General features: G+C 40.8%; 1 protein-coding gene across 1 annotated transcript in view; it reads left to right on the top strand.

Moving 5' to 3' along the window:
- The window catches only part of MYO1E (myosin IE), a 212,063-nt gene that overhangs the window by 94,134 nt on the left and 96,056 nt on the right, over positions 1-21,873 (top strand). The window contains exon 5 of the mRNA XM_049613717.1: positions 19,643-19,730. Coding sequence (XP_049469674.1) covers positions 19,643-19,730 — 88 coding nt within the window. The remainder of the gene's footprint in view (positions 1-19,642; positions 19,731-21,873) is intronic.

The following is a 21,873-nucleotide window of genomic DNA, read 5'->3' as shown; positions in this document are numbered from 1 at the left end:
GTTTACTATTATGAACATTTTCAAACATACGGAGAACGTAAGCATCCATGTTCCCATCACTTAAACTTGACAGTTGTTAACATTTTGTCATATTTGCCTTCATCTTTTTAGAATTTTATGTATATTTTTTTAATTAAAAAATTTTTTTTAACATTTATTTAGTTTTGAGAGGCAGAGAGATTCAGAGGATGAGCAGGGGAGGGGCAGAGAGAGAGGGAGACACAGAATCTGAAGTAGGCTCCAGGCTCTGAGCTGACAGCACAGAGCCCAATGTGGGGCTTGAACTCACCAACCATGAGATCATGGCCTGAGCCAAAGTCGGACGCTTAACTGACTGAGCCACCCAGGCGCCCCCTATATATATTCATTTTTGAGAGAGAGAGAGAGAGAGAGAGAGAGAGAGAGAGAGAGAATACGAACAGGGGAGGGACAGAGAGAGAGGGAGACCCAGAGTCTAAAACAGGCTCCAGGGATCTGAACTGTCAGCACCAGAGTCCAACGCAGGGCTCAAACTCACAAGCTGTGAGATCATAACCTGAGCCCAAGTCAGACACTTAACCAACTGAGCCACCCAGGTGCCCCAGTTCTTCTATTTTTTTAACCGAAGCACTTTAAAAAAATTTTGAGTTCTGAATATTTACAAACGTAGACAAAACGAGAAAGAGTATTATAATATAATAATTTCCCGTGGAACTATCACCCAGCTTATACAGACGTTCCTATATGGCTAATCCTCTTTTACCTTGTCCTTCATCCTGCCCCCCACTTGGTTATTGAAAGCATATCCTAGGTAGCAAATTATTTCACTTGTCATTGATTTAAGATGTGCCTCTAAATTATCGTTCTTATCATACTTGATAAATGAATAATTCTTTTAATATATCTAATATTACCAGTATTCCAATTCCATGTCTGTCTTACAAATTCTCTTTTTTAGTTGGTTTATTTTTACTCAGGTTCCAAACAAGGCTCACACATGGCACTGGGTTATATGTGTCTCAAGTCTCCTAATCATTAACGATTTTCTCTTATTCTTTTTGTTTTCTTGGCATTTACTTGTTAAAGAAAACATTGCTCCCCTGCAGAATTTTCCACAGTCTGGAATTAGCTGGTTGTATACCATGACGTTCCTCTGTCCCCAATATTTCATGTAAATCTCTATTTAGATCTAAAAGCTTGATCAGGTTCAGATTTAATGTTTTGGCAAAAATGTTTCATCCATGATGCCATGCCCTTAATGCTTGTTGGTCTCTCTTCATGTGATGTTCAGATTACCAGTGGGTCCATCCATTATAATATAAATTCTCATTTCACATCATGGTTTCATTTGTGGTTGAAAAGCAGTTATTTTCTAATTCTGTTATTCCTTCCACATTTATTGCTGGAATTATTTAGTTACCCTAAAATACAATTTATGTGGGAAAACTAGATACAAAGCTTGATTTGTTGTCTTTATTTACCGATTTTCAAAGCAATGAGTTGATGCTGTAGCAACCTCCCAGGATAAAGTGTTATTTTCAGTATCATTCCAAACTGGTAGATTTTAAATATCTTGTCTGTTTACTTACATTGCAGTTTTTCTTTGGGGCTCAAATGGTCCTGTTTTTGGCCATTGGGAGCCCTTTGTATTGGCTCCTGTGTCCTTTGACATGACCCCAGTTGTCTTTGATAGTTTTCTTATCTAAGACATCAGGCTCTCAGGGCTCCTGGCTGGCTTAGTTGGTGGAGTGTGCGACTCTTGATCTCAGGGTTGTAAGTTCAAGCCCCATGTTGGCTGCAGAGATTACTAAAAATAAAATCTTAAAAAAAAAAAAAAAATGATGTCAGGCTCTCTTGTACATTTTCTCCTGATCCCTAGAGTCAACCATTTCACCAAAAAGTCCTGGTTCATTTTACTGGAAGATGGTACTTAGAGACCATCAATCTAGTCATTAAGAGTGCTAACAGGCAAAGAAAAAGAACTTTTTTAAGAAAAACAATGAAACATGAGTTCATACTGATAATTTCCAGTTCATTTTTAAGATTATAGGATTTTTACTTCTCTGGTTTTTATATTTGTACCCCATTTTTTCTTATGCTGAAAATCTTGGTTCCTGGTGACATTATCACAGTTATTTGCTTTATACTGGGTATGTAAGAAGTATAAACATAAATGAGTAAACATATGTAATGGATAAAACACATGAGTAGTTTTGTTAATGCTTTAAAATAACTACCAATATTATTAATAGCAAAACTGAGTTCACTTTAAAATTTGTTTGTTATTCTTTTTGTCCTTCAGATGTACAGGCAAAATATTGAGTTTTAAAAGTCACTTAAAAGAATCTATTTCTGTGTCTTTTGTGCCAGTCTAACCTAACAGGTTCATTTATTTTATTTTGGATTTTAGTGGTTTAAAAAATTTAATTTTAATTTTGTTTTATAATTACATAAAACATTTACATGATTCTGAAGTGAAAACTATAAAGCAAAAACACTGAAGCCTTTCAAGGGTAAATACAGATTTCAAGTATTTCAAGGTAAATACAGACTTCATGACATTTTGCCTCTAAATATTTCCATATATATCTCTGGAAAATAAAAAAAGCTTTCTTTTTTTGTACCAGGATCATTATCACAACTAAATAATTAATAATAATTTCATATCATCTAAAATTAAACAGGTCCACATTCAAATTTCTCTGTTACAAACATGTCCTTACCCACAGGTTTATGTAAATCAAGGAACACTGGTTGCGTTTTGTCATGACTGTTCTTTTTTTTTTTCTTATTCTACCATAGTTCTCCTACTGCCCCCATTATTTTTTCATGCCATTGACTTGGTGAAAAGAGCAACCTCATTTCCTGATAGACACCTTGTAGATTTGTCTAATTGCTCCCTCATGGTCTAATTACACTGAGTCCTTCAACTGGACTTTCTGTAAATCGGAAGTTAGATTTAAATACTTAGTTAGATGCAGTTAAGCTCCTTTGGAAGGGGATACTTGGATGATGATGAGTTGTTGCTTAGCAGAAAATGCTTCTGTTTGACCCCAAGTGGAGCTCACTGGCCAATAGATAATAGATAGGAGGCGTTTCCTTGACTGGCATTACGTTAGAGAGTATTGGGTGGGTTTTCAGACACACTCCCTTGCCCTTTGTCCTTCCTCCTGGGACTCTAGTGAGATGAGAAAGAAGGGACTGGTCTTGTTGCCTGAGCTTCACAAGTCTGGAAACTGCTTCAGTGACCCAGCCTTCCTGTCTCCCACTCTCACCTCCCCCTCATCCATCCCTGCAGGTGCACGGGCACTGGAGCAGGACCTGTGTTCTTTAGGATCCTTCTCCCAGCTGTTCAGGTGGCAAAGACTTGAACACCCTGCTCTAAGGATTTCTGTTGCAGTGGCTATGCTATAATTCAGGTGATGGTGGAGCAAGAATCTGCTTTGGTTTCTGACACTACCCAGAGTTAGGGCACACTTCACAGGCTAAGGGACAGTCCTTCACAAGACTGCTTGCCCTTTGGATGCCAGCTGCAAGTTTGGGGGTTTCAGGTCACCCTCACTTCTGACCAGCTAGATAAAAATTCAGGGGTTCCCAGCACCGTTGGGTCCAATACTTTACCAGAATAGCTCACAGAACTCATAGAAGTGCTGTGCTTACAATTATAGTTGTATTATAGCAAAAGGATACAAATCAGAACCACACAAGAGAAGGTCTGGAAGGGGTCCAAATGTGAAGCTTCTGCTCATCCACTCCCCCTGGAGTCATGGATGGTGTTACCTCCTTCCATTTATGTGCGAGTTGGTGGTAGCGTTGCCAACCTGGAGTATGGCCAACCGGGAAAGTTCACGCAAAATTTGTTGTCCAGAGTTTTAATTTGGGCTCAATCACACACGGCCCGCATGGCTGACTTTAGTGTCCAGCCCCCCATGAGGCTTCGGGCTAACACCTATAGTCTCTAGTTCCTCCAGGGGTCAGTACTTATGTGATGCTTTCCAAAGCCCTTATCATAAATCATTGTCCAGTTCCAAAGCCCCCAGGCAAACAGAGACACTCTGTGAGGCAGGATATTCCAGGGCCCTAGGGATTACCTCCTGAGACAGAAGGCAAAAGCGTGACCTCTCTTTACTACCTAAGAGCCATAGTTCATCTGCTTTGAGAAAGTAGATTTGCTCTCTGCGTGATGCTGTGGCTCACTATCACCAGCTCTGTGATCCTGGGTAGCAAACCTAACACTTGTCTGGGCCTCAGTTTCTTCATCTGTGGGTGGACGGATCTCCCAGTTTGGAATCTCTCTTCCAAATAACACTAGAGGAAAGCGAAGGCAGGGAAATGCCATTTGGAATAGAGAGGCCCCAGTTTGCAGCCACTGACACTGGGAGAGCTGTGTGCTTGTTCACTTGGGCCTGAGTCAGATGCTGTTGGCCTGAATGCATTTGGGAAGAGAAAACAACCTAATTTTCCTGGGGGCTGGAAGGGAGGCCTTGTCCTTGTGCTAAGGGCTTCTGCCATAGCTGGTCAGACTAGGAATTTTTAGTATCATTTAATTAGGAAGTGCAGAATTAATGACCTAATCTCTCCCATGTTCTTTTAAGAGACCTCACTTCCCAATTTCCCACCAGGTGTCACTTTGTCTACAGGATGAAATGCACACTTCACATGGGATGGATGATGGCAGCACACAGAGGCAGTATTATCAGTTTCCTCCCAGATTTACTCATGTTTTCATAAGACATGGATATGGTGACAGGATGGACAGATGGCTGACCATTGCAGGACAAGAAATCAGTGTAACAAATTGAATTTAAAAAGAAAGAACTCAAGGAAGAAGACAGGCTGCTTTCTCAAGTATAGGCCTCCATCAGAGTCTTGGTCCTGAGTTTTGCAACTGTCTACAGACTTGATTTGTGAAAATAGCTGGGGTTGAGCAGGCTCAGGTAGACTGACGCTGGCCAACAACACTCATGAATGAGTATGGATTAGACTTTAATTCATGATTTTATAAGGAGAATTCTGCCCTGGATGGTCAGTTAATTGTTTCCCAGGAACACAGTCCACGAGGAGAGCCAGATTCCCGTTTCCAGTTTGACTTCAGAGCAGATGGATGAGCATCTTGGTGAATGTCCTCAGATCATGGCCCCCATAACTATGTGGAGACAGGGAAGGATGTTGCTCTACTCCTGAGAAGTCTACTTACCTGGGGAAAACCCATAATTTCTGGTGTTTATTTTCCTGTCCCGACTCCCTGGTAGGTTAGACCCCTTTCAGTAACCTACATTGTCCTGCCAACCCCTGCCATCCTTTAGGTTAAGTCTTAGGAATAAACACCCAGGATTTGCCTTAGGTGTTCCCCCAAGTCTTCCTCAATAGCTCACTGGCAGAAAGGCTGGAAAAGTGGCTGCTGTAGATGCTAATTTCATCCACCGTGCCTTGCATTCTCCAATTTAACTTTCCAGGGATAAAGATTTCCAATTCCTGAACTGCCTTTATTAGTTCAGCGCCTATAAAGAAATCTAGACTCCGCATCTAGAGATCCTGTTTCAACTGATTTATGGTGGGCCCAGAACATCAATATCTTTTGATATTGATATTTGATAATGCCTACTCTGGGTGTCGGCATTATTGTTTCCCAAGGTTTCATCCAGGAACGGAGGCTTAAGAGAATTCTAAGATCCTCAAACTAGTAAATGGCAGTCTCTATTTGAACTTAGCCCTAGCCTGACTTTAAACCTCATGCACTTTCAATACACGCTACTGTATTTGAGCTAAGTGCTCAAATGTCCCACGTTTCAGTGGAGGTGTTAAAGCTACCATCTACTATGAGGTGAGGTTTGTTATCCAGGACTTGAGCTCCTAGGGTAAAAGTCTCCCCGCCCCCCACCCAAGCACAGATGCTTGTTTTAACCTAATCCTTTATAGGTTGTTGGCCATGCAACCCAGGCAGCTGATGATGATGCTTTGTCATCAGTAGAGGACAGACAGATGGACTTAATGAAAGATCACGACCTTACTAATATGTTAATCTCAGTTTCTTAACAAGAATGCATATATAAGTAGGTGACCATACCTGGGTCATTTCTTTATCTTGATTGACTTGTTATCTCTGGGCATGTGTGAGGGGATTATGGATGTATATTGATGCATGCATTTGGTGTGTTCTGTTAAAGAAACCCTTCATCAGTGGAGGAAGTCAGCAGGGCCAGCTTTACAGATAACCCTGCCTTTCACCCCGCATTATGTTCCGTTCAAGCCATGTAGTTTTAAGTGTGTACATTTATCATTTGTATTGTTTTTAATGTTTATTTTTTGAAAGAGCAAGAGAGACAGAGTATGAGCAGGGGCTGGAGGGCAGAGAGAGAGGGAGACACAGAATCCGAAGCAGGCTCCAGGCTCTGAGCTGTCAGCACAGAGCCCAACACGGGGCTCGAACTCATGGACCACAAGTCATAAGACCTGAGCCAAAGTCAGACACTTAACTGACCGAGCTACCCAGTCACCCCTAAATGTACGCATTTATCAAAGATACCCTGATGTGCTACTGAAAACTATGCCTATTTGGCACATAAAAATAAAACAACTGTGTATTATAAAGTGGACCTTTTTGAAATAATAGAATTCTGATATTAAGTAAACATTGAATAAATATTCATTTTGTTCACACTTGCAGACTTTAGGAAATCTTGATGATGTACATGGTTAATATCTGTTTAAGAAGCTATCTTAAGTTTCAATGGATATGTTCATTTGATAAATTTATAAGGAGATGTATTTAAGTTATTTGAGTTCTTCTCAACTAAAAGTTGGGATCATTCTTTATCACATGGGCATTAACACTGTCATATTACATGAAGACTTGAGAAGGTACTCCAACTGTGAGAAGTAAGAGAGCCTGTACCTCCAGTGCTGGGCTTTCTCCTAAACGGCGGGTTCAAAAACTGTGGCCCATTGTTGTTAAAGTTTCATTGGAACAAAGCTACATCCGTTTGTTTCACATTATCTCTGATTGTTTCTGTGCTTCAGTGGCACAGTTGAGTAGTGACAGAGAACATATCTGGGCCTGTACAGGAAAAGTTTACCAACTCCTGCCTGAAGCACAAATGTATCATCATAATAGTCTCCTTTATGTGACATACCAGTGTCTCAAATTGCACAAGTTCATAATGGTTCTTTTTTCATTTTACCCCAAAACTTACACCTCCACAACTCTCTCTTCCAAACATGGTTGCCAGATAAATGCTCCTATTTTATCATTTATTTATTTTTTTTAATGTTTATTTATTTTTGAGAGAGAGAGAGAGAGAGAGAGAGCACAAGTAGGGAAGGGGCAGAGAGAAAGAGGAGACACAGAATCCGAAGCAGGCTCCAGACGCCCCCGAAATTATTATATCATTTAAACTATGTTGCACTTCTGCTAAAACATCTCAGTGGCTCTCCATTGCCTAGCAGAGTCCAAAGTCCCTAGCTTGAGACACCTCTCACTCTATTTTCTGCTACTCTAACCAAATTGCTCTACTCTTTTCCCTCCAGTGGGTCAGGTTCACTTCCATCTCCAAAGCCTTGCCTGGGTTGTTCTCCCTGCCCCCCACCCAAACCTTTCTCATCAACCTCAACCCACTGATCTCTCTACTTTCTGAATTTCAGTAGCAACTCATATAGTCCTCACTTTCACCACCTATTTAATAATACTATTACTTAATTTGCATGTGCTCATTTTAAGTCGTTTTTCAATCTTTGATGACTAGAAACTGTTGTTAGGCTTCTGGGTTTCTCTGGTACACACAATAAATGTTTATTTACTGATACTTTTGAAGCTGAAACACTTGAAGTGAGCTCTAAGTACAATTTGCATTTAGATAAGGGGGAGATCACTTTGGACTACAACAGTCAGCAAAGGGGTCACAGAGATGTTGGGTCTTGATTTGAGTCTCCCCCCACCACACCCCACCGCCAACCGAATGTGTAGAACGAAGAAAACATGAGTGGCCTGGGATCTTCTGGAACCCATACTGTGTGATGGGGAGAGAGTGGGGAGGATGTCATTGTGGTTGTTAAAAGTTTCTGCTGACAAACTGTCCTTGTAAATTACCTGTGGGCCAGAACTGGGCCTTCCACTTCTGTTTCTATATTATAGCCACATTGCTTTAGTGCCATACTGGTTGATTGGGGAGGTAAGTGTGGTTGGGTGACAGGTCCCTCTTTGAATGACAGGCCGGGTAATCTGAGACAAACCTGCAGACCTTGGCAATGTCTTGCAGGTCTCTGAGCAGAGACACGATGCACAAAAGTCTGGTTTGCAAAATTGAGTCTACTGGTAGAAAAGACATGGGACCTTGAGAGGATACAGATAGCGAGCGAGGTTATGAGGGCCTGACCTGAGCTGGACAGGCAAAGGGGAGACTGATGTGTGACATTCAGTAAGCCTGTGAAGCACTACGAGAATAGGAGGTAAACATGGACTCTGGAGAGTGCCGACAGAAAAAAACACAACAGCTCTGGCTGCATTAGTATCATTGACATCGATGAGCTCCTGAAGACACAAGTAGACACCTGCGATTCCAGTGAATGAGCAACCCATAGCTGCTTAGCTCATTCATCTTCTGTGCTACAAAATCCAGAATTCAAATTTGTGTTTTAGAATTACATAGTGTTACCTTTGGCTCTCTGAGAGACATCGTTGCCAATCTATGTAACAAAATAATCATGGTGTGAGAAAAGAGAAAGGAGGACCAGCAAGTTTTTCCGCGTATTCGTTTTCATCTCTATATTACCATCTTGGCAGTATGGCCAGAGCATTGCTAGAGCCTTTGCTAACTGACCTCTGTGGAGACATACGGGGCCATGGAGAACATTGATGTGGCAGGTTTATTGCTGCCATCAAAGGTGAATTCCTATCACTTTTGGCCCACATCAGCTCTTGCCATCCTAGCTTGTTTTAAAGATGTGTTGTCAGTTTGAAAGCATCACGTTGGGTGCAAGTTCCTAATTTTATTTTTTGCTGGAACTATTCGGATGTAATTGTTTTCTACAGAAGAGGGCATTCCATCCTTGATGGATCCAGCACTAGTTTGCAAAGTCTTCATTGGTTGCATCTTGAGTATGTGCCGAATAAATATTGTTTCAGGATTAAATAAAGGGATGAGAGGGATTTTGAAGGTACATCAATAGCATTTGGTGACTGAATATGAAAATTTTCATAGAGGAAAAGGAGATGGGTGTCACTATTGGGTCTAAGATTTCTGAATTGTCTGCTTCAAAAGACATCTTGGATTTGAACCCCTAAGGTTTGCAGTAGTAAAGGTTAAAGATTAAAAGATTTGGGGGCACCTGGGTGGCTCAGTCGGTGGAGCGTCCGACGTCGGCTCAAGTCATGATCTCGCGGTCTTGTGAGTTCGAGCCCCACGTCGGGCTCTGTGCTGACAGCTCAGAGCCTGGAGTCTGCTTCTGATTCTGTGTCTCCTCCTCTCTCTGCCCCTCCCCCACCTGTGCTCTGTCTCTCTTTCTGTCAAAATAAATAAACATTAAAAAAATTTTTTTTCTAACGATTAAAAGATTTAAAAAAATCAGAGCACCTCTAATATTTGGCTTATATCCCGTCTCTGCTCTCTGCCTGTGCACCTTCAAATGTCTCAGGGATTCTCAAGCTGCCTTCCTGTCTTTGATGTATTTCAGGAACCTTTTATTATTAGCATTGGAACTCTTCTGTGTCTGTTGGTCCACTCCACTTCTTGTTTATCCCAGCGGCATTGGCCTTCGAGGCTCCCTGTCCCTCCAGCCTGGCTTTGGGAGGCCCTGTCAACCCACACCCCTGGCTGGGGTCGGCATGAGGACTGCCCTCTGGCTGTGGGCTTGAAGAGCAGGGCCTCAAATCTACCCTTTCCCCCCAAGCTTGCTGCAACTCTTACCTTCCAGCTTGTGTGATTGTTGAAATTCCTTTATCACCAAAGAATGTTGTTGTTCAGGAAGGCTGACTCACTAGCTAATTAATATATTATCCCAAATCATAAGAGTAGCTTTTTTTTTTTGAGGATGTGCTTTGAGTCTCAACATCTTTCACTGTCCCCCTTTACGCGTTTCAAGAAATTGAGTTTCAGACGTAAGGAGCCGTGTTAAACACCTCACATTTGAAATGTGGCAAAGCCGCACTCCAAGCCCGGGCTACCTGGCTCCATTATTATAGTCTTTCCACTTCTCCCTGATGCTGTGAGCCAGCAGGTGTCAGATTGTCTGGGTGATAATCCGTTAGCACCCACTGTCTTGTGGTGTAGTGGAAAGAAAGACCTGAGGGCTCGAGGCACAGGGTGGACTCTATTCTGCTCTGTATAAACTGTGTGGAGTGTGCAAGCTTCAGTCACTTCACCTACAAAATGAGGATTAGTGCCTTAAAGGGAAAGCTGAATAGGAAATACACATAAAAATGTTTTTAAACTGTTAAGAAGTGATGTAAAATATTTGCTAATAACATTGAAAAGAATTTCAAAGCTAATAAGTAGCTGAGCTGGGGTTCAAACTTGGTCTTCAGACTAAACATTGGGTTCTTGCTATTACATCAGTCTGGGCCAACAAGAGCATTGCTGTGAGGCCGTTTTCTTGGCAGACTAGAGGTGAAATTTTGGTCTGCTTGACAATAAAAATTGATTGGGAAGAAATAAGAGCTCTTTGTCTTGTTCACACTTTCCTCATTATGTGAAAGAATGAATTTTTATCATTTACTCAGTAGCTTTGGCATGTCTGTTTAATTTTGTATTTTACATTCTTAGCCATTGCATGTACTTGAGGATTTATTTTTCAATGTCTTGACGGTATCTGACAGGTGACCCCTTTCTCTTCCGCCCTGGAATCCCCCAGGTGGGCAACAGAGATACTTCACCTCAGACTTCCTTCTTTCCCAGACCCAGGAGGGCTGCCAGGAAGGGAATGTGTGAATTGAATCTTTGAAGACAGCTGTCCAGAACCTTCTTTGATGTGTTTCTCGTTTTTGTTTTTGTTTTTGTTTTTGTTTTTTAAGACAGAGAGAGTGACAGGCATGAACAGTGGAGGGGCAGAGAGAGAGGGAGACACAGAATTTGAAGCAGGCTCCAGGCTCTGAGCTGTCAGCACAGAGCACGACTCGGGGCTCAAACTCGTGAATTGCGAGATCGTGACCTGAGCCAAAGTCAGACGCTTAACCAACTGAGCCACCTGAGCTCCTCTGTTTCTTGTTCTTGATCACATCTTGTCATGTGATCACAGGGATGCAGGCTATTATTTGTTAGTTCCCTCTGTGTGTGAGAGATAATGAATGTTTTTGGCAGAAGCCTTCAAGAAGTGTCTATCAGCAAAGACTCAGGTGTAGGTAAAAATTTGACTATGCTATGAACTGTGCTATTCACGGAGTTGCTTTGTGGAACACTGTTGATTTTAATTGATCGGGAAACCCATATGAGGATTTAAAATATATGCCCTTATCTGAAAGCAGTAGAGCTCAGGCATTGCCAGCAATGCCACTCACTAGCTATGTGTCCCTGAGCAAGTTGCTTAGCCTGTCTCATCAAAGAGTGGGGATAAGAATAGCACCTACCTCACTGGGCTATATCACTCAGATCAAATGACTGATATATGTGAAGCCCATACAACAGTTTCTGATGTGCCTTAGCTGCCCACTGGACAGTGCTATAATTATCACCTCCACTAGTTTGCTCCTTTCAAATCTCCTTTGGAATCGATGTTATTTCTCACCTTCTGGATTATTCTTCAAACCCAAATATGTTCATCCTTTGAACTCTAGAATTAGAGAAAAATATTTTTTTTTAACTATCCCTGTATTTGTTATCCTTAGGTTATACCTTTTGAAGTAAGAGTCAAGTTCAATACTAATATGTCCCTCTCTCAAAGAAGTAGGGTTTGAGAGAATCTGTCCCAGTGGGAATTTTTCAGAACTTAATTCTCTTATGAATCTCCCTGCCCTGTTGACACCATTGACCTCCAGCTCCCTTCGCTTCCGTGATGATTCGTCCCCCTGCTTCCCCTCGTGCCTCTTCATCCTTTCCATCTTGAGCAGTCTTGAAATGTCAGTGTCATTTAACATGCTTTCAGCTGCCAACAACAGAAAATCTAACTCAAACTGGCTTAGAAATTAAGGAAATGTATTATCCCACATAACAAAACATGCAGGGGTTGTACAGACCTCAGGGCTGGTTGCTCAGTGGTCCATTGATGTCATCAAGGACTCAGGTCCTTTCCACCTCTCTGCTTCACAGTCTAGACATCCTAAGATTGGTTCTGGTTCCCCTTGGTGGTTCCAGGTGGCAGCCAGTGGCAATTAGAGTGATATACCTCCTTCTTTACCTCCTAGAAGAGAGAGAAGCCTCTCCCATTAGTCCTTCCCTTCAGTCTAATTAGGTAACTTTGTTAATATGGACTCTTGAGTTGCTGGGGGTGGGGGGCGGGTCAGGTGCAGATGGGTTTTGCTGAGCATGGGACCAGCTTCTCTAATGCCCTATGCCTGGTGTGCCAGGCAAGATACCTGAACCAAGTCAGGAAATTGTCAGGGAAGGGGGGGATGGAGGAAAGAGCTTGAGTGGGACCCAACAGTGGCCCCTATGGTCCCAGTGTGGCCGGCGCTCAGTCACACTTCTCCTTGGTAGTCTGACTTACTCTCACTCATATCATGGTATTTTCATCCAGAACATTTCCCTATGCTTCAGACTCACATTTTTGACTATCTGCTAGCCATCTCTATCAGCCACTGATCCAGACAACTTAAAAGGGAGATATATATATATATATATATATATATATATATATATATATATATTCACATGTACACAAGTGAACAGATATTCTGCTTACTTTCTCCCCCCATCCTCAGATTTGCAACTTTGCCTGTTAACACTCTTTTAAATGATTTATTTTGAAGTAATTCTAGTTGTACAGAAAAATGGCCAGAATAGTTCAGATAACTCTTATATCTTCTTTACCTAGTTTCCCCTAACATTTTACCACATTAGGCTCTCTCCCACCACTTCCCCTCCATACACACACGTACTCATAATTATTGATATTACCAATGATACTACTTATTTTTCTCAATCTTTTAAGATCAAGCTGCAGATGTGATAACTCATCACCCCTAAAATCTCCAGTGTATATTTCTTAAAAACAAGAAGCTTTCCTACATAACCAGTTATAATACTCCAAATCAGGATATTGATAATGGTACAGTGCTACCTAACCCATAGGCCCCATTTACATGTTTCCAGTTCTTCAGGTATCTCACTTTCCCTTTTCCTCCAGGCGTCTTTCCAGGAATACAGTATCTCTTCAGACTGTCATTTTGGAACATTTCCTCAGATTGCAGGTGACACATTGTGGGGTTTACTCAATACCTGTCAATGTTTCTGCTCTTTGTAGTTTTAAATAAGAGTTTAGGCATTTACTTTGGTAGGATGCCCTCAGCTTGGATCTGTCTGGTGATTCCTTCTGACCAGACTCAGGTCATTCCTGCTGAGCAGGACTTCAAATCAACACTGTGCTCTTGATCAGCTGGTTGGGCCTATACATGTCTACAATGTTTCTTCTTATTAAGTTTACCGTATTTTCTTTTAAGACATGTTAGCGTTTTGTGGGCATATTCTGAGATTATGGCAGCACCCTGCTCCTCATCAAACCATGTATGGACTGTACATCATCCAATATTATCAATATCTCGATCCGTGCAAACCCTTTCATACTGGCTCTTGTGTGCTTGACGTGTCCACATCAGTCTCTGTACTTTTTTACTCATTGACACAGTGACGTGTTCCAGGCTCAGCTTGCGTTTTCCCTGGGCCAGCCCTGGAACTGGCCATTGCTTCCCTTTAATTCGTTTATTATAATATTTATATTATATATATACATATATATATATACACATATATGTATACATATATACGTATATATATACATATATACATACATATAATATATATATTTATAATTATATATATAATTAATATATATACCACACACACCACTCACATACTTATGACTATTTCTGTGTGTGTATGTACTGATACTTTTCATTCCAACAGTTAAAATGGATGCCTTTGTTTTTATGCTTATTTATTTTGAGAGAGAGAGAATGAGAAGAGGGCAGAGAGAAAGGGAGAGAGAGAGAGAGAGAGAAAGAATCCCAACGCAGGGCTCAAACTCACGAACCATGAGATCATGACCTGAGCTAAAATCTAGAGTCAGACGCTTAACCCACTGAGCCACCCAGGCGTGCCAAAATGGATGCCTTTAATACCAATCCAACCCCTCGGGATCTTTACTCTTTTCAAATCTATTAATACTTTCTCTGACAGAGTCTTGTTTTGCCTTATTTTCAATGTATTCATCAATTGCTTGATCTAATTTGTTTGCTCAATCTGATTAGTCCCCTGATCACCGGCCATCTCTTCCATTCATTATCTCTATGCTCCCCTCACCACCACCCCCACGGCTCTGAGTCCCAGCCCACCAAGCCCACTGGCCCTCACCTCTAGGTGGCCCCTCAAATGCCCTTCACTACTCTGCATCCTTAGTCTCTGGGCTCCTACGACCACATGATTTCGCATCCCTGGCCTGGGGGTTATTTAAACTCTTATCTTAGTGATATGGCATCCACCAGCTCCTGAGGCCCCAAACTGAGATGTCACTCTTGATTCCTTCTTATTCATCTTCTGCCGTACTCCAGCCCTTGCTAAATTCTACCAGTTGTGCTTCTAATAGGGCAGGAGTTTACTCCCTTCCGTCTCTTGACACCCCTTCATCTCCTTCGCCTGGCCCCTGCACACCCTTTGAGCCTGGCTGTCTCCTTCCAGTTCAGCCTCCATGCTCCACACGTGCTTCCCATTAATGACTGCAGCACTTCCCAACTGTGCTGAGCACCGCTGGGGTGTGCGAGCTGGCTGCAGGTGGCACACTGCTGGGCATACATAATATTAAAGAATGTACGGAGGATGATCCCATGTTTAGTTTTATTTCAGTGTTCCTGCTTCAGTCAGAGAGTAAGTCTGTTCTGTGCTCGTATGTTTTAAAGCCCCTTGCTGATCTCTTTTTTTTTTTTTTTTAAGTTTATTGATTTATTGGGGGGGAGGGGCAGAGAGAGAGACAGAGAGACAGAGAATCCCAAGAAGGCTCCATTCTGTCAGTGCAGAGCCTGACTTGGGACTCGATCCCATGACCCTGGGATCATGACCTGAGCCAAAATCAAGAGTTGGACACTCAACTGACTGAGCCACCCTGGCACCCTGAGATATTTTGAGACTAGGAAGGAAGAGATAGGAATAGATGGGCGAATCTTCCAAATGATTGACTCTCCTTATGCTATGGGATATCTGCTCAAAAAATATGACTGAAATGTTTTCACATTGGCTGGAGTAAGTTGAAGTGAATTGAAAACACTATTGATCTTTTTAATTTTTTTTAATGTTTATTTTTGAGAGGTAGACAGAATGCAAATGGGGGAGGGGCAGAGAGAGAGGGAGACACAGAATCCAAAGCAGGCTCCAGGCTTCAGGCTGTCAGCTCAGAGCTCAATGTGGGGCCCAAACCCATGAACCGTGAGATCATGACTTGAGTCAAAGTTGGACTCTTAACTGACTGAGCCACCTAGATGCCCCAAAAACACTATTGATTTTTAAGTGAGGAATAACTTTTAGACTTCAAAACGCAATTATGGTCCTTGAATCCAATTATTAATATACCATTGTAAATAGCTTTTTTATCCCCAGAACATTCTTTCCATTTCTTTGAAATTTTAGCATATGTTTCTATTTCTATAGCTAATGCACACAACATTATTTCCTATTTAAATTGATATTTCCTATGAAGTCTGTCTTGACTTTGTTCTAAATTTGTTTGACTGGTTCACAGCCAGCTATATAAGAACTAGGGAGTTAGTTAAAAATCTTATTTCTAGGCACTGTCCTTGGAGACTGGGATGCAGCAGGTCAGAAGTGGAGCCCAAACATAAGCATTTTTTTTTTTAATTTTTTTTTTCAATGTTTTTTATTTATTTTTGGGACAGAGAGAGACAGAGCATGAATGGGGGAGGGTCAGAGAGAGGGAGACACAGAATCTGAAACAGGCTCCAGGCTCCGAGCCATCAGCCCAAAGCCCGACGCGGGGCTCGAACTCACGGACCGCGAGATCGTGACCTGGCTGAAGTCGGACGCTTAACCGACTGCGCCACCCAGGCGCCCCCCAAACATAAGCATTTTAAAAGCTCAGTGAGGGGTCCCTGGGTGGCTCAGTCAGTTGAGTGTCCAACTCTTAATTTTGGCTCAGGTATGATCCCAGGGTTGTGGGATCAAGCTCCGCGTCAGCGTGGAACCCGCTTGAGACTCTCTTTCTCTCTCTCTCTCTCTCTGCCCCTCTTCCCCACTTGCTCCCTCTCTCTAAATAAAATTTTAACAAAATTTTAAAAAAGAAATAAAAGTACTTTAAGGATTCTCGTTGGCTGCTGGATTTAGGGACCAATGGGGCATTTTTCTAATTTAAAGCACATACAGTTCTAGAGTATTTTTTTTTTGTCCACTTTAGAAGTCAAGTGAAAGCAATTAAATTAAGAAAGACTGCCTATAACTGTAAGCAGAGCAAATTTCCCAACTGCTGTGAGATGCAAAGCAATTAATTTTGGATATGCTGTATAGTGTCTGATACTTTCTTTTAACTTGGGTTTTAGTCCAGGGGAAGAAATGATATTTTCCCATCCCAAAGGGCCAGTATAATTATGGTTGTATATATTTTAAGCTTCAAATAATTATGTAGCATTCCGTTATTGTACCATATTCTGAGCAAATTACCAGCCTCTGATCAATAAAACGTTTTTTAAGTGTTTATAAATGGAAACCAAGAAATGAAAATTCCAGTCAATATTAAGCCAGAACTAATTAGTTAAAATTTTTTTTTAACGTTTATTTATTTTTGAGACAGAGAGAGACAGAGCATGAATGGGGGAGGGTCAGAGAGAGGGAGACACAGAATCTGAAACAGGCTCCAGGCTCTGAGCCGTCAGCACAGAGCCCGACGCAGGGCTTGAACTCACGGACCGCGAGATCATGACCTGAGCCGAAGTCGGGCGCCCAACCGACTGAGCCACCCAGGCGCCCCCAGAACTAATTATTTTAAAGCTTCTGAAAAATATCACAATTTTTAGAAAGTAGAAGTTCTATTATTGGATCTGGCTTATTTATCTTAATATGTGAAATGAATTACGTTCCAGTATTATTCTGTTCTTTTGCTTCCAACAAAAGAGATAAAATAGTTCATGTCTGGTTTCACTAATAATCAAAGACACAATGGGGGAATCACTATACTTTGATTTCATAATTCTGCCTAGATTTCATTTTTCCTTTTCTTTCTTACATACACACACACACACACACACACACAACTTTCTTCAAGGAATTCTAAATATGAAAATATGTTTACTCATCCTGATAAGGGAACTTGAAGAATAATCTAAAGAAATTGATCAATGTTGATTATCACTGTGGTGTGTGGTTCCCCTTTTTCTAGAAATGCTGTTTTTAAATATCTGGAATATATAGGTAATTACCTGTCTCGAAACTTTTAAGAATTGAGAGAAATCACATCAAAAGAAAAAAGAGTCATCTACATACCAGCCCTTCAATAAGTCAGAAATGTTTCTTTTTCTTTTTTTAAATTTTTTATGTTTATTTTTTATTTTTGAGGGAGGGAGAGAGAGAGAAAGAAAGAAAGAAAGAAAGAAAGAAAGAAAGAAAGAAAGAGCATGAATGGCAGAGGGGCAGAATGAGAGTGAGACACAGAATCTGAAGCTGTCAGCACAGGGCCTGACCTGGGGCTCGAACTCATGAACTGTGAGATCATGACTCAAGCCGAAGTTGAAGTCAGATGCTTAACTGACTGAGCCACCCAGGAGCCCCTCTAATTATTTTAAATGTCCGTGTTGTATTAGATTGGGTGGTTGTACCTTTGCTCTCTTGGGCTTTACAATATCCTTGAATGTTCACATTATTTGCAACATTATAAAATGGAGTTTCGTTTGTTGACAAAACGTATGCTTCAGATGAGCAAGAGTGCATGATTTGACCCTGGATCTAGCATGTAAATCATTTGATTACGTGGACCATTGAAACAGATCATTTTCTTGTTGAAACTGAAATATTTACTACCCCTCCTTGTGCCTGCGAGTAAGCATGTCCTCTGCAAACAGCGTGACGTTTCATCCCAGACTTTCTGGTTTTCTACCTGCCGCCACACCTTAGGGAATTTCAGTTTGGTTTCCCTCATCATGTGACCTGCAAGCCGGGAACTGAGTACTGGGGTGGTGAATGGTGGGAGTTGTATTGGTGGGTTCAGACCTTTAGAGACCCTCGAAGAGTTCCCACATTCTTCCCTATAATCTCTCTAATGAAACATGTATGAGGTCAAGGAAATTCAACTAACTTCTGAATTTTCCTCTGATGGCTACCTTAATCCTCTTTGTGTTTGTTTTGTTTCAATATATCCAATTATTTCCAAATTTCAGTTTCTTTTTGAAGGTAAGGGGTCACCTAGCTTGGATGGACCCTAAGTGGACATTGCCCCTTTTCTTGAGTAACCGGGCAATTGATAATAGTTCTTGAGGTTGGGTGTTCATAGACAAACATTTGCTCTGTACCCCGAAATTCTTGATCACCAAGAACAAAAATAGTGTCTCCTGAACTCTTAGCAGCTTGAAGTTCTCATACTAGCCTTCACCATTATTTTACATGATCTGCCCTCCGTTAATTAATTCTATCATGGTAACACAGAGGCAACCAATAGAGAGAGGAGAAATCTGACTGACTTCAGCGGGTTTTGAGTTGAGGTCATCATCAATTCGAGGGGATTTTGAAGGAAGAACGGGTATTTTCAAGAGCAGACTATACACTGTTAACAAAAGGGTTTCCCCATGCAGTAAGGCCACCAAAACGGAAGGTAGTCTTTGTTATGCAGGATGTGATTAATATTGCCTCATTGTTTAATTTTAGAACTTCTAAAATAAAGTTGCTTGCATCAGTTCAAGGCACATCGTTTGAAACCTGAGAGTGCCTATGTTTTCCTTTTTTTTTTTTTTTTTTTTTTTTTTTTTTAATTACAGAAGTAATAATATGCATTACCAAAAGTTTGGAAAATAATGAGAGAAAGGAGTCTTCCACAGTATCTTTTCCTTTACCAAAACCTCTGCTAATATTTTGTAGTAGTTCTAGTCTTTTCTTTTCTTATGTATTTTTTCCTTTACGTGTTTTCATGTGTTCATATATCATTTGTATATCTGATTTATTTCACTTAATATTACTTTATGTGCTTTTTTCCATAAGTTTATAATCTTTATGTCAGTTGTAATTTCTGTGGAATATTCCATCCTTCTGATATCCCAAAGTGTTCCTAAGCATGTTCTTTGTTCACAGGCATTTAGAAGGCCTGATCGTCTATTCTGGACATGGCCATTATCAAGACCTGGGTCCTCAAAACATGTTAATATCACTCAGACAAGTCAGGGAGCAACCTGCTGGGATTTGCCTTTCTCAACCAATATTGTGCATTTATTACTGAATTCCTTCATGTTTGCTTTCTTTTTTGTTTTTGTTTTGTTGGGGGAGGGAACTGGTTGTGATCCCCTTCACGGGTGGTATTTTTGTCTTTCTTTGCTCAGTGGTGAAAGTGGTGCTGGGAAGACAGTGGCTGCCAAATACATCATGAGTTACATCTCCAGAGTATCTGGAGGAGGTCCCAAAGTCCAGGTAAGTTAGTGATGGGGGCTGTTTTGAAGCCCTGTATTATGTGAAATATGAAAGTCTCCACTGGCTTGTTTAAAAAACAAGAATTTTTTTTTCCCCACAGAAAAGACATAGGTTCTATAACTGAGAACCTTGAAATCAGCAAAGAAATAACATGGGATGGAGATAGCTAATATATAATGAGCTCTTGCAAATCAATAAAAAGGGTCAAAAATCCAAAAAGGAAATAACGGGTGTGAAAGACAGCTCATAAAACATGAAAATATGAAATATGCTCACCCTCAGGATAATAAGGGCAGTGCAAATTGAAACTTCACAAAAACTATTTAACTGTCAGAATGGCAAAAATCTTATAGTGTTTTGAACACTCTTGGTAAAAATACAGGAACACAGTCTTTCTTATACATTGTGGTAGGATCATGAGCTCGTATACTCTTAGTGGAGGGCGTTTCAGCAAAATCTATCAGCTATATGTGTATGGGCCCTTTGACTCATCAATTCTGCTTAAGAGAATGTATCCTTTAGATGTGCTGAAATACATGCAAAATGATAGCAGTTATTTGGTATGGCATTTTTTAGTAATGTCAAAGACTGGAAACCATTTGAATGTTCATTAGTCGGAGACTGGTGAAATAATTCATGGCTCATAATAGAGTAGAATTATGAGACAGCCTTAAAAATGAAGCTTCATAGACTGATAGGGAATGATCTCCAAGATAATGATATATTGCAAAAAGCAAGATGTAGAACATTGTGTGTCATGTGTTGCCATCTGAGAAGAAAAAGAGAACATATTTCCCTATTTGTTTGGATATGTGTAACATACTTCTGGAAGGATATATAAGAAGCTGATAATGAGTTCTTCAGGGAGGGAAACTGGGAGACTGGGGGAAGGGCACACTCTCCCCAATATCCTTTTGAAACTTTCATGGTTTGAACTAGGTGACTACATTTTCAATTCAAGAAATTTACAAAAATCTTAAAATAGAGAAGGGGGAGGGAAAGACTAAGGAAGAAGGAAAGATCAGAGAGGAACATTAGGAAAGCAGGGAGATCCAGAAAATGAGGACACAGGAGAAATGAAAAAAAAAAAAACACAAAAGGAGGGGAACTGGATATGGGCAGAGAAGCAGGACACTTGAGAGTACAGTATGAAGAAGGTAGATGCAGCTTCATCTGTCTTTAGTTTCACTCATCATGGGAGCAGAATCAGGATCAGCAGGAATGGGCAATGGATGATAGAGAAGGTAGGCGAGGGTCCACAGGGACTGCCCAAACCCATAGTGCTCATCACTGGCACGGACCGCTGGAAACATTTTTTTTTTTAATTAGAACTCATGCTCCCAGGTAGATTTCACCATAAAGATTAATTTTTTAATTAGAATCATTGTTATATGTAAGTGATGAATCACTGGAACCTACTTCTGAAGACAAGACTACACTGTATGTTAGCTAACTTAATAAATTAAAAAAATCAGCATCATTTAATAAGTGATATTATTGCTGCAATCATCTGTAGACTTTAAAAAGATACATCAAAATTCTCTTTACCATGGTTCTGTCTGCTAATTAAATGAAGCTCTGTTATGTCCCAGTGGGTCAGAAAGCTTATGGCAGCATCCAACATTCCTTTCACAGAGAGAAAGGGTCTTAGAGTGGTCTCTTTCACTGAATGAAAGCAGATGTAGAGTAGCCCTGTCCAGTGGCAAGATGGCACAAATCACATACCTAATTTAAAATTTGCATTGTAAATGAAGCACTTTTACATTTTTAAAAAGGTAAAAAGAAGCCTATGAAAGTAATTTTAAAAATGTATTTAAAATATCCCAAACATTACCATTTCAGCATATAATCTATAACAAAAACCTAATGAAATATTTTACATTCTTTCTGATATTAAATCTTTGAAATCCAGTGTGTAATCTACACCGAATATCTCCGTTGGGACTAGCCTTCTTGCAACTTAATGCAACATGTGGCTCATGGCTTCCATATTGGACAGTCAATGCGATTCAAGGACTTGGGATGGTGTGTTGCCATTTGATTATCTCCATTCATGTGACCATACCCTAGCCCCAGAAGGTTGACATGAAGACAGAAACTCGGGATGCTGTTTTGTGGGTGGTCTGCACCTTTATATTAATTT

This window comes from Panthera uncia (genome assembly GCF_023721935.1).
Source record: "Panthera uncia isolate 11264 chromosome B3 unlocalized genomic scaffold, Puncia_PCG_1.0 HiC_scaffold_1, whole genome shotgun sequence".
NCBI classification, from domain to species: domain Eukaryota; kingdom Metazoa; phylum Chordata; class Mammalia; order Carnivora; family Felidae; genus Panthera; species Panthera uncia.
The sequence above is the reverse complement of the archived record's forward strand: the minus strand, read 5'-3'. Positions and strand labels throughout refer to the sequence as shown.